Below are 13,207 nucleotides of genomic sequence, written 5' to 3'. Positions count from 1 at the left end.
AAAGTCAACCGATTTGTTGCCGATTGAGTTCTTCTTCTTTCTTTTAAACAAAAAAGATATCATTAAAACCGGAAAAATCCGAATCCATTTTCATGCAAATCGGGCAGAACGAGAGGAGGTTGACCCGAATCCTAGAAGACCGGTAGCAAGGAAGGAACTGCTCAGATTTGTTGCCTTTCGAGTCCCTCAGTTCCAATCCCCAGCGAAGGTACTAATTTGCCCTTCCATCAAATTCCACCGCTCAGTTTGCTCCCAGTTCCGACGGCGCTCTCTTCCCTCATCTCGCATGGAATGCGCCCGATCGAACGGCAGTGCGGCGGTCGATTGCGGTGACGGCGGGGGATCGGGGCAGGGCAGGCGGACGCGTCGATTGCGCTACCGTTAGGATGCGGCGGTGGCAGCCGCTTGAGAGGGGAAGATGCGTTTCCAGTTCGAGAACTAGGAGCACGGAGAGGGATGACGCGTCTTCTTCTTCATTCTCTTCCTCCCGTCAGCGGACGCAGCGGACAGGGATGCGTTTGAGGAGTAGAAGCCATAGCCTGTGTCTGCCTCGCGTTGGCCGTGTTGATGAGGGTCTCCAGGATCTCGCTCTTCCGCTTGGCATGTCCTTTGCTGCCGTCGTTGCGCAGGTGCGTACTGTTTTTTCAGGATTTGTAGATCGTGTTTTGCTTGTGAAATTCTTTACTTTCTTATGCGTTTCCCTACTCTTAAACAAATTTCCATGGTTCTATTCCAGAATAGCGATGGACTCAATTTTTATACAAGTTATGCGTTATGTTGTTAGAACCGAGAAAAAAAGACTTTTTTGATTGAATGCTTGCCAAGTTCAAAACTAGGGAAGCGAATGCTTGCTAAGTATATCTTACCTAAATTGTGTAAGCAACATGGCCCAGAAAATTGTTCAAATAGCACAAGTTTAGGTATGCCCCATTTTTTTAAAATAAATAGAAAAAGGAATCGAAGAAATTGATTTTCTTTACATAGATAAGTGGGATTGATTTTGTGTTAGCTGGTCCGCCGAGTTCATTTCATAAGTCATCATAAGAAATCAAGAGAGCAATCAAACACAGCTGACCGGATTTTGGATATCCTATTATTGATAATGTAAAAAAAAGCTAAACTGTTTATTAAAACCAAGGTATTAATTAGCTGGCCATTAATTCATCAACGTTGCATTAATTGATACCAGAGAAACTAAATCATAACTACTGTTGAAGAACTTAGTTATCAATTATCTTTTATGGATCATTTATGCTTTATATTTATGCAAACCATATATGACTTTTTTTAAAAAAATTATGATGTTCTTGACACAATGTTCCCCTCGGGTCTTAATCTGCACCCTTTAAAAGAGTCAAGCTGCTTTTGTTCTACGATTTTATATTCATTTAATGCTAATATCCCAGGACAAGTATTCTAAACGCCAAAGAAACTATTCATGAAGACAAGGCTGGAACTTGACATGATAGTCGGAGTATGAATGAACTAGACTGTCAAATTTTATTATATCTGAATAGAATCCAGGTTCAAAGCAGACTCAAATTTAGCTTCTACTGCATATTATATTATATATTGAATTAGTTATCAGGCCAATCACATCATCCTTCATATTACAAAGACCTAATATCATCTTTTGAACAGAGGTGACTTGTATTAGGGCATCTTCTTGTACTAAGTTTAAGAGCGATAAACTCTATTGTTGAAATGTTACCTTGTTTTTATTGTGATTAAAGAACCTTTTTTGAGATAGTGGTGTAACTGTCTTTGTCCTAATATCTGACAAATAAACAAGTGAATTCCATGTTCATAGGTACTGTAAACTCTATTACTGAAATGTTGCCTTGTTTTTCTTTTGATTAAAGAACCTTCCTTTTTATAGTAGTTTAATTAGATTTTTCCTTAATTCTGTTAATAAAAAAGATCTTTAAGAATGATGAAAACGTTTAAAGAGTATGAGAATGTTCTAATTGTCTGTCAAATTTTAAGCAAGTTTTTACAATTTGAAGTTAAACAATCTTCAGATTAGATCTATGTAAAGTCATACAATGTCAGTAACAAAAAATTGAAATGAACTGCTTTATAGAATCACAGAGAACATAGGGACACTGCCTTGCTTGTTTATGTTCTCAGAAATCGTTCTCAAGTTAAATTTTCAAGAATGAAAATGATATAATATTTCTTTTTGCAAAGTAAAAAGGAACTGTCTGTGGGGGAGGGAGACGTTCGAAGGAAGCTCCTGAGTTCATTAAATTGAATAAATGTAGGAAATAATATTCCAGACTTATTGGTGGTGGCATCTTAGCTTCTGAACACTAACAAGTTCCATAAGAATAATGTATGGCTTATTTTGTCTTATTTATTAAGATGTGCTAATTTAGTGGTTTTCACTTAGGGAATCTATATAAAGACACAAAAAATTTCAGACTTTGTAAATTTTTTCAGAGATAGAGAGGAAAATTTTTGAGCCATTTAAACACAAAGTCCATGGCTCATCAGGCTCTGGGCATCTATGAAAAGAATAATAATACAGAGTAAAAAGAATCATCAATATAGAAAGGTTCAGGCATTGACAGAGATTCTCTAAGCCTACATCTTATGAGGTTGAGGGTAACACACTTGGGGATCTGAAAAGTAGAAATGCATTTCTTTGGGTCTGCAAAGAATAGCCACTCTCCTAATAGGCCTTCACATGCTATATATATGTGTTGCCTCAGACAATGAAAAGAATTCATAATGATTTAAAGTTTGTTTCACTGATCTACCAGATCAACTTGATTCTTTTTGTCCAAGAAATTTTTTTTAAACCATAAGAGTATGCATGACAATAACAGGTCTTATTTCCCGAGTTTTTTAATATCATAACGGAGATTCTCCTCTGCAACAGAACTAACTCATCTATTAACCAGTTAGTATTAAAACTCAACTGTGGTGAAAGTGGACATATTTCAGTTTAAAGCCTGACAATAATTTGTAGTAACAATATAAATGCAGCAGAAATTAAATAGTAATATTAACTAGAAATATTATATGTACCATGGAACACTATTCTTCTGGCAATAAAATGGCTGAACAGCTTAGAGCAATATTTTAAACAGTTGTATGAATAATGACATGCTTATTAAATTCTTGAATCTTGGACAAAACAACATCAAATTGAGAAGCACTCATGACCTCATGACTTCTTTGGCATCAAGTTGAGAAGCATGTAAAATGACATGACTGCTGATTGAATTTTGTAGGCCAATACACATTTGGTGATAAACATGATTTACCCAATTTTCTGAAGGTTACTATACTAGGGCAAATTACACCTCTGAAACCTTTGTGCATGGATGTCTGTACCTAGTCTATCTGGCTTAGATCATAGCTTTTAATGTAAAATGAATATGCCATGTTAAGTTTGATATATTCTATAATATGCATATGAATGGTTGGATCACTACAGATTGAACCTCTGTTACTGCCTGCCTCATCTCCTCCAGACCAGTTTTTTTATATATTACATAATTTAGCTAGTAGAATGGACTCTGGCACACAATGATGCTCTAGAAAAGACTAAATTAGTGTTAGGGTGAAAGGGCAACTGAGAGGAACAGTAACACAATATGATACTTGATGTCAGGTCAAGTATGATTGCGAGATACATGGCTTTCTTAATTCTGGAAAAACAGCAAAATTTAAATTTGAACAAATTCGAACAACATTATTTAGATGACAACAAATTGCATTCCTTTTCCACAGTTTCATTAATTAGTATGTGATGCATCTTTCTGTCCTGATCTAACGCTATTAATTCTTTCTCACGGTCAATTGGAAGTGTGTCACACTTGATAAAATTAGGCAGATCAACTGCTGCACAAGAGTACTAAATGTAATGCTTGCAAAGATTTATGATGATTCGATTGTCACATACAATTTTCTAGCCAAGGTTCAGGAGAGATTGTTGGTGGTTTCCATACCATCAATGAGTTTCTACTTATCCATACGCAAAACATATCCTTCTTCGTTTATTTTCTTTTAATCTTTCCATGTCTGCAGTATTGTCATATGTGGTTAGCTAAACTTCACAGTGAACAATGTAGCCATTTTACATATCTCATGATAATTACCATAATATATTTAGAGAATAGCACCGTGGAACTCGATTATTTCACTTGGATCGATCCATACGGATCAATAATTTGCCTTTTATTGGTCGAATAGATTACGACAGTCCTTACCAGGAAACACTTATTCTTCTGCCTCACGGCCAAGTAGGGAAAAGCCTCGTGACCTCATTCATACCGAGGTCTTACAACACAGGTGAGAAACGTGAACGAAAGAGAAGCGAATAGTCTCTTCCATGATTCATCATCATCAGTCTTCATCTCTTCTCCCACACGCAGTAGTCGTTGCCAGAGGCAACGACGTGGAAGTTGGAAGGAACAAGATTCCCCACGTCGTATCTCGAGCCTAGCTTTGTCAGTATCTTCCCATCGATCATTGCCATGTAGAGGTCAGCATCGGAGGCCAGAATGTTGAGAGCGCTACCCGAATGAATTCCATTTCGTGTTCTGGTTTCAGCCAACTGTGTTATCGCCTCCTTCAATCCCCAGTCGAACATGTGGTCGTAGAACTGCACGCACGAACATATATATAATCGTCATGCTGTGATACTATTTGAATCGAATGTTGTGCAGAAGCATACTTACGATGGAAGGGACGCCCGGATGTGTGAGTATATAAGCGTAGCCTTGCATGACCTTATCAGAAGGAAAAGGCCACAACCTTTGCGTCGAACCGGTATCGTGGTTGTCGACGAAAGTGACAGCCTTCTCCGGCCACCACCCCATCATGCCGGGCGCCTTCCCCTGGGAATCACGCATCCTCCACAGTTCACCTTCCACGGCAGCTTGTAGTATTCCCTTTGTGGTGAAATCGAAGGCTGTCGCTGGGCCTCCGACCTGCTGAACCCAATTAACCAGCTCTTGGCGGTTGCCGTTCTGATCGTATGCTGGCTTCCCGTCGTTTCCGTAAGCTAATGAACTCCAGATCTCAGCCACCACGAAGTTTGGCTGCGTCTGTTCGACGTAGATCTTGGCGATGCTCGAGGAGTAACCCTTGGCAAAGTCGAGCCTCCACCCGTCGAAGCCGATGTCAGTCTTGAGCCAGTTCAGCCAGTCCGTGAGCTCACGCTGGACCTGCGTGTTGAGGTGGTCGATGTCGGGAGCCGCCGCGAAGCCCTCGCCGGTGTCGAGGTTTCCGGTGCCGTCGGAGTACTGTGTGTCGTCCCTACAGATCATGTGTGGACCCCAGTCGAGGCGGGCATCATCGGTTCCGCCTTCGAAGATGCACCATATGCCTCTCCCGTCTTGCTTGTCTGCGCAACGATGGTTGATGACGATGTCGGCCACGCATTTGACTCCCTTGTCGTGGAAAGCGCCGATCAACGCCTTCAACTCATCCTGATTCCCGTACTTGGAAGCACCCAAGTCGTAGAGCCGGCCCGGCATGTAACCTGAGAGGAGAAGTCTCAGAAGAGTTTAGACCAAGGCCGACTCGGTCAACATGTGAGAGTGATCAAGACGGCAAATACGAATCACGGGACGACCTTGAACGCCGACAGAGTGCGAGGGCGGAGGCAGCCAGACGTGGGTGACTCCAGCGTTGGCTATATCAGAGACTTTGTCTTTCAAGAAGTTATACCAGCCGCCTTGCTGCCTCCATGACTCCCAGTTGAATCCCTGCAACGTATTCGTTTCTCTTACTGTAAACGCGATGAAAGACAAAGGCAACAAATGCATCTGTTTATCTCTACCTGGAAGAGTATCTGGGACTGCGCCAAGTTCGGAACGACAAGCAACAGAAGCAGAAACATCGAAGGACCAAAATAGATCCTCATCTCTTCCTTGCTTTCTTCTGTCGAAGGAGCAAAGGATGGAACGGGATGGGGATGGGAGAAGTGTGAGGGCTAAGGGCACGTATATATAGCCGGAAGTGGCAGGGCAAGTAAGGCATGAGGGGAAGTAGATAAGCGTTGTTGTGGCCCATAACCTGCGAGGGGTCACCGGTGATTGGAAGAAGATAGGGCGAAGTCCGATGCCAAGTCTCTCAAGCTGACGTCGCCTCCCACCCTTTTGATTACTGCAACGTCTCGGGCACGTTTGATGGCCATATCCAACTGTAGAACGGCTCACATCCCTATTATCGTGACAGTCGAAGACTAGTGGAGAAGGAAGCTTCACATTCACTCTCACAGATGGAGTTATTATCTTCTGGTCCTTCTCGGAGAAGGAAGCTTCACATTCACACTCACAGAAGATGAAGCAATTTGCATCCCTATGAACCCATATCATTTCATAGCGAAGCTTTACTTAATTCCTATGAACATGTCGTATGAATCAGACCAACCGAACGGCAAAAGACAAGCTTAATCCAGCAAATGAAGAAACAAAAGTAGCATTTGCCCTCCTCTCATGTCAATATCCTGTTCCCATCCATTTTAATTATTGGTTTACCATGTCAAACATAGTTCGATCGCTATTCAGATTGTCTATACCCGATCACTTGGCAAAGAAGGGATTTGGGAAAGGAGAGGTCTGGTTTCCAGGTCAAGTCCGAGGCATTTGTCCTCCTCCTGTCATTTCAAGAGGTATTTGTTCTTCTCCTGTCATGTCAATATCCTGTTCTTCATCCTTGGCTTGCCACGCCCAAACATAGTATCGATCCCCGTTCAGATCATTCACACCCGATCACTTGGGAAAGAAGGGATTTGGAAATGAAAGGGTTTGGTTTCAACGTCAAGCCCTTATCCAAAGAGAATCAAAGGCCTACCGATAATTTGTCAATCCGTCTGACATGCATGACTATGATTTACACGATGGATTTCATTTATAAATAAATTCATATTTAGGTGAAAAAACATATATATATATATATATAAATAATATTATATAAAGGGTGTTAAAATCGAATGTATTCAAAATCAATTCGACCTAAATCGGTTTCGATTGATTTTAATTTAAAAATATTAACTCAATCGAGTTTATTATTTTAAACCTTTAACTTAATTAAATTAGCCCAAATATCTTGGTAGCAATGTTTTCTCAATTTTAATGCTACAATTTCATAAATGATGTGAGCCCAATTTTATAAATTTTATCGGCAATTCAATTGGACTAAGATTCTGATTCAATTTTGAAATGATTATATATATATTTATATATTTTTTAAATTATAAACTAGTTAATCGAATTGTATTATAGTTTTGCACTTATTTGATTAGGTATATTTAAAATAGTTTAGATTCAAACATATCTTTAATCCAATCGAACTAGTTATGTTCTATTAGGTAGATCTAAAATAGTTTTGATTCAAACATGTTTTATTTTAATTGAACTGAGCTAGTTATGTTCGATTAGGTATATCTAAAATAGGTCTCGTGCCTTTAATCGAACAAAATAAAAAAAATTAGTTCGGTTTGGTTTGACTTCAATTGCAACCAATTTTAACACCCATAATATCATTATTTTTAATATTCATTTTTTAGGTTTTTTATTTATCAATTGGTTTTAATCTTAAGTTGTTTAGGATACTAAAATTGAAACGGGTTGCAAATCATGTCTTTAATATAAAAAAAGAATTTTCACATGGTTTTAGGTATTGAAAATTCTTTCAAATGTTCTATTTTCTCAATATTAACTTGTTTTTATTAGTTTTAGATATTGTCCGTTTAGTAGCAAGGATTGAAATAGTAAGTCAATCTCTTCAAATTCCATAGGAGTAAAGCCTTATTATATTCTAAAGTTGTATTTAATATCTCCTATTTTATTTATGGATCTCAATATAATAATTATATATATATATATATGTATATATATACATATATGTATATATATGTTCATTAGAAGAGAGATAAACCATACCATTAGATAATATTATCTATTAATATCTTCATCATACAGAATCTATTATGAGCTGACAAGTGATTGCCCTTTATGACAAGGAATAATTCCAAGTTCCTTCTCATCTTTTAAGATAAATAAATATATTTTGAACATGAGAAAACTCTCATTTTTTTTTAATTACTCAAATCTAAATTTGGAGACCTAGTATTATAATTTGAGTGTCAAAGGGATTGAGTCGGAAAAACTCTCTTGATCTTTATCTTCATGGAGGTGGCACCTCGGATGCTATGCTTTTTCACCTCGAAGGCACCTCGGACAACCATATGTATATAGGTCCGAAGTACGTCAAGCTGACTAAGACATCAATGATTTTTTTTCCTAGTATTTTGGCGAATAAGGGTTTAATGTCATAGGAACATACATCCATCAATCTTCTCAATGAACACTCCAACGATGAGGTCCTACCTCCAACCCACAACACTTTTACTTAGAGGGGGGGGGGGGGCAATTGTCATCCTTCCCACATGTGGATGCATCCACTTCAACGCGGACGCCGGTGAGGTAATATTATTTGTTCAATAACCCAGGTCTCTTACCCCCATGGACAAACTCGAGCTACTTGCTTATTACCATTGGTATGTTCCTAAACCTCACCTATTACGTATAGACGCTTACGGGTATATTGCAGGATATCGCCCCACTCCTATCTTAGCTAACCCAACGAGCAATGCTACCATCTTAGCCACAATTGACACCTCAACTACCACTGACATCAGCACCCATCAAAATACCCTTGATTGGTGCAATGCCAACATCTCAGGATTGCTCAAGTTCTGTAGAATTACTAGCCAAAAGAGCGCTCTGCTCCCCAATGGTAGAGTTTAATGCATCATCGCACCACTATCTAAATCTGAGACCCAATTAGTGGATTCAATAGATGACTCCCTAGGGGTCTAACTGAGGCAAATGGACCAACACCTAAACAAAATGCGACGGGAGCTCCAATTGTCTAAGGGAGAGAATTCGATCAATCTCACCTAGTGTTGGTCTCCATTCACCCAAAACATCCAAGAGAAACTAATCTCAACCAACTTCTACCTCCCATTGTTAGAAGCCTTTAATAGTAGTACCAACCAGGTTGAACACATAACTGCCTTTCGTCCCCAGATATCTCTCTATGGTGCATTGGACAGTCTAATATGTCTCGCATTTCCAAGGATGCTGAGAGGCCTAGTGAGGGAGTAATACACTTATCTAAAGCTACTCTCGGTCTACTCTTTCTCTCGGCTCGTAAAGGAATTCAAACTCTACTTCCTCGAGAATGTACGCTTGAGGCCATCAGTTGTAATGTTTCTCGAACTCAAGCAATGGGAGGAAGAGACACTATCTAACTTTATCGCTTGGTTCACTAACGAGATCTAAGGTGTGCAAGAAGCTCATCTATCATTTGTAATTCAAGTCTTCATAATGGGGCTCAGGCCCTCTAGACTTTTTTGGTTATTGAAGGAGAGGCTATTAGCGATCATACACAAGGTGCTAGTTATATGTGCCCCGCAAGCCAATCACGTGAGTGATAGCACGTGTAACTTGACACACAGTCCTTTTGCTTATTATTATTGTTTGACATTTTATCACTTTATATTACATATTACTTGAATATATTATAATATTTATGGATATGTGCAATAAGAATCAGATCGTGATGCGATCACGATAATGAGGCCGATTCGCATTTAAATATAGATTCTAAATAATCTCGGTCATAAGTTACTCGAGAGGGACATCGAGATAACTGGACAAACTAATGTACTATATACCCATCCATATGATAGATGCAGTTGATCTTATAGCTACTCGTGTGGGGACACTAGAGATATAGTACACGTGCTCATTGAAGAATGAGTTCACTGATTGATCCGCTTACGAAATTATGGATGATTGATAATTTCTTGTTATCAAATAATGATTTCGTAGTCTTAGTGGTATATCTAAATCATTATTATATAAAAACATATTTCGAATAGGGGAAAGCTATCTTTTTTGAAACTACTCAAACCTATATTTGGGAACCTTGGATTACTAACATGAGCGTCAGAGTGATCGAGTCAAGAAACCTCTCTCGATCTCGCATATATGTCCATAACAAATGAATCAACACTTTTAAGTATCATCCATCGAAGACTAAGAGGGGCAGAAGATCACAATTTTAATCGCAAATGGTTAAACTTAGATAAGCATTGAAGTTCTTATATTTTGTTCAACGATCACTTAAATCATATGATTCGTTTCATCTAGATAATTTTCATATCATACAATGTTATTCAAATGATCACATGCGATAATAAGTTTTTCAATATGATTTATGATATTGATGAAATATTTCTGATTTTTTTTCTATCATTGATTTAAAGTAACTTTGGAATATTTATGCCAAAGGTTGGATAAAATTTAGGATCGCAAGCATATGATTTTGATTAATGGATCATTTAGGTGTTTTGGGTTTCGAGGAGTATCGACGGCACCCATGCAAGCTAGTATGATAGCATTTAACAAATGAACTCTGACAATTTCACTAAAAGATGGCTTGTGAAAAATATCTCTTATTCCATAATTTAATTTAAAAAAATCCCTCGGAGTGCTTAATTATAGTGTGATGGATATAATTTTCATGAATTGGGCATATGTTCAACGATTTCAACAACCCTTATAGCATTTGTGGAGCTACTACTTGAAGAATATTAGAAGAACTATTTTGTTCTTGAGACTACAGTGGATGTGTTGCTGCAGTGGCCATTTCACTACAGTGGATGTGTTGCTGCTGCAGTCTTAAGTTGCATGCCTTTTCCACAATTCCATTAATTAGTACGTGATGCATCTTCCTGTCTTGATCTAATATTATTCGTCATGGCCAATTGGAAATGTGTTACACTCGATAAGATTCGGCAGATCGAGTGCTGCACAAGAGCAGTAAATTTAAGGCTTCCAAAGATTTATGATGATTCAATTATCACGTACAATTTTCAAGCCGAGGTTTCGGGAGAGATCGTCGGTAGTTTCCATACCATGAATGAGTTTCTACTTCTCCACATGCAAAACACATCCCTCTTCGTTTATTTTCTTTTGATCTTTCCTTGTTTGGAGTGTCGATATATGGGTTAGCTAAACTTCACGGTGAACAGTGTCCCCATTTTACGTATCTCAAGATAATTACCATAACATATTTGGAGATTAGCACCATGGAACTCGATTATTTCACTTGGATCGATCCATACGGATCAATAATTTGCCTTTTATTGGTCGAATAGATTACGACAGTCCTTACCAGGAATCAGTTATTCTGCTGCCTCACGGCCAAGAAGGGAAAAGCTTCATGACCTCATTCATACCGAGGTCTTACGATACAGATGAGAAACGTGAACGAAAGAGAAGCGAAAATTCTCTTCCATGATTCATCATCGTCGTCTTCATCTCTTCTCCCACACGGAGTAGTCATTGCCAGAGGCAACGACGTGGAAGTTGGAAGGAACGAGATTCCCCACGTCATATCTCGAGCCTAGCTTTGTCAGTATCTTCCCATCGATCATTGCCATGTAGAGGTCAGCATCAGACGCCAGAATGTTGAGGGCGCTACCCGAATGAATTCCATTTCGTGTTCTGATCTCAGCCAACTGAGTTATCGCCGCCTTCAATCCCCAGTCGAACATGTGGTCGTAGAACTGCAAACACGAACATAAATATAATCGTCATGCTGTGATACTATTTGAATGGAATGTTGTGCAGAAGCATACTTACGATGGAAGGGACGCCCGGATGCGTGAGTATATAAGCGTAGCCTTGCATGACCTTATCAGAAGGAAAAGGCCACAACCTTTGCGTCGAACCGGTATCGTGGTTGTCGACGAAGGTGACAGCCTTCTCCGGCCACCACCCCATCAAGCCGGGCGCCTTCCCCTGGGGATCACGCATCCTCCACAGTTCACCTTCCACGGCAGCTTGTAGTATTCCCTTTGTGGTGAAATCGAAGGCCGTCGCTGGGCCTCCGACCTGCTGAACCCAATTAACCAGCTCTTGGCGGTTGCCGTTCTGATCGTATGCTGGCTTCCCATCGTTTCCATAAGCTAATGAACCCCAGATCTCAGCCACCACGAAATTTGGCTGCGTCTGTTCGACGTAGATCTTGGCGACGCTCGAGGAGTAACCCTTGGCAAAGTCGAGTCTCCACCCGTCGAAGCCGATGTCAGTCTTGAGCCAGTTCAGCCAGTCCGTGAGCTCACGCTGGACCTGCGTGTTGAGGTGGTCGATGTCGGGAGCCGCTGCGAAGCCCTCGCCGGAGTCGAGGTTGCCGGTGCCGTCGGAGTACTGTGTGTCGTCCCTACAGATCATGTGTGGACCCCAGTCGAGGCGGGCATCATCGGTTCCGCCTTCGAAGATGCACCATATGCCTCTCCCGTCTTGCTTGTCTGCGCAACGATGGTTGATGACGATGTCGGCCACGCATTTGACTCCCTTGTCGTGGAAAGCGCCGATCAGCGCCTTCAACTCATCCTGATTCCCGTACTTGGAAGCACCCAAGTCGTAGAGCCGGCCCGGCATGTAACCTGAGAGGAGAAGTCTCAGAATAGTTTAGACCAAAGTCGACTCGGTCAACATGTGATAGTGATCACGATGGCAAATACGAATCACTGTACGACCTTGAACGCCGACAGAGTGCGAGGGCGGAGGCAGCCAGACGTGGGTGACTCCAGCGTTGGCTATATCAGAGACTTTGTCTTTCAAGAAGTTATACCAGCCGCCTTGCTGCCTCCACGACTCCCAATTGAAGCCCTGCAACGTGTTCGTTTCTCTTACTGTAAACGCGATCAAGGATAAAGGCAACAAATGGATCTGTTTATCTCTACCTGGAAGAGTATCTGGGACTGAGCCAAGTTCGGAACGACAAGAAACAGAAGCAGAAACATCGAAGGACCAAAATAGATCCTCATCTCTTCCTTGCTTTCTTCCGTCGAAGGAGCAAAGGATGGAACGGGATGGGGATGGGAGAAGTGTGAGGGCTAAGGGCACGTATATATAGCTGGAAGTGGCAGGGCAAGTAAGGCATGAGGGGAAGTAGATAAGCGTTGCTGTGGCCCATAACCTGCTTGGGGTCATCGATGAATGGAAGAAGATAGGGCGAAGTCCGATGCCAACTCACACAAGCTGACGTCGCCTCCCACCCTTTTGATTGCTGCAGCGTCTCGGGCACGTTTGATGGCCATATCCAACTGTAGAAACGGCTCACATCCCTATTATCGTGGCAGTCGAAGACTAGTGGAGAAAGAAGT

General features: G+C 40.6%; 2 protein-coding genes and 1 long non-coding RNA gene across 3 annotated transcripts; 1 reads left to right on the top strand and 2 right to left on the bottom strand.

Moving 5' to 3' along the window:
• Window positions 1-166: 166 nt before the first annotated feature.
• On the top strand, window positions 167-1,807 carry LOC135634331 (uncharacterized). Its single transcript, XR_010495295.1, has 2 exons — window positions 167-629; window positions 1,407-1,807. It is a non-coding gene; the product is annotated as an uncharacterized LOC135634331 (long non-coding RNA).
• A 2,338-nt stretch (window positions 1,808-4,145) lies between these two features.
• Window positions 4,146-5,948, bottom strand: LOC135634330 (alpha-amylase isozyme 3C-like). Its single transcript, XM_065144740.1, has 4 exons — window positions 5,798-5,948; window positions 5,591-5,723; window positions 4,692-5,497; window positions 4,146-4,615 (listed from the first exon to the last, which is right to left on the bottom strand). Exons 1-4 carry the CDS (start codon window positions 5,879-5,881, stop codon window positions 4,364-4,366), a joined length of 1,275 nt encoding a protein of 424 aa, XP_065000812.1. The 5' UTR covers window positions 5,882-5,948; the 3' UTR covers window positions 4,146-4,363.
• A 5,200-nt stretch (window positions 5,949-11,148) lies between these two features.
• LOC135633599 (alpha-amylase isozyme 3C-like) lies at window positions 11,149-12,927 on the bottom strand. The gene is made up of 4 exons (XM_065143252.1): window positions 12,785-12,927; window positions 12,578-12,710; window positions 11,679-12,484; window positions 11,149-11,602 (listed from the first exon to the last, which is right to left on the bottom strand). Exons 1-4 carry the CDS (start codon window positions 12,866-12,868, stop codon window positions 11,351-11,353), a joined length of 1,275 nt encoding a protein of 424 aa, XP_064999324.1. The 5' UTR covers window positions 12,869-12,927; the 3' UTR covers window positions 11,149-11,350.
• Window positions 12,928-13,207: the final 280 nt, after the last annotated feature.

The sequence above is a fragment of the Musa acuminata genome, chromosome BXJ3-3 (assembly GCF_036884655.1).
Source record: "Musa acuminata AAA Group cultivar baxijiao chromosome BXJ3-3, Cavendish_Baxijiao_AAA, whole genome shotgun sequence".
Lineage (NCBI taxonomy): Eukaryota > Viridiplantae > Streptophyta > Magnoliopsida > Zingiberales > Musaceae > Musa > Musa acuminata.
This window is presented reverse-complemented; position numbering and strand designations above follow the sequence as displayed.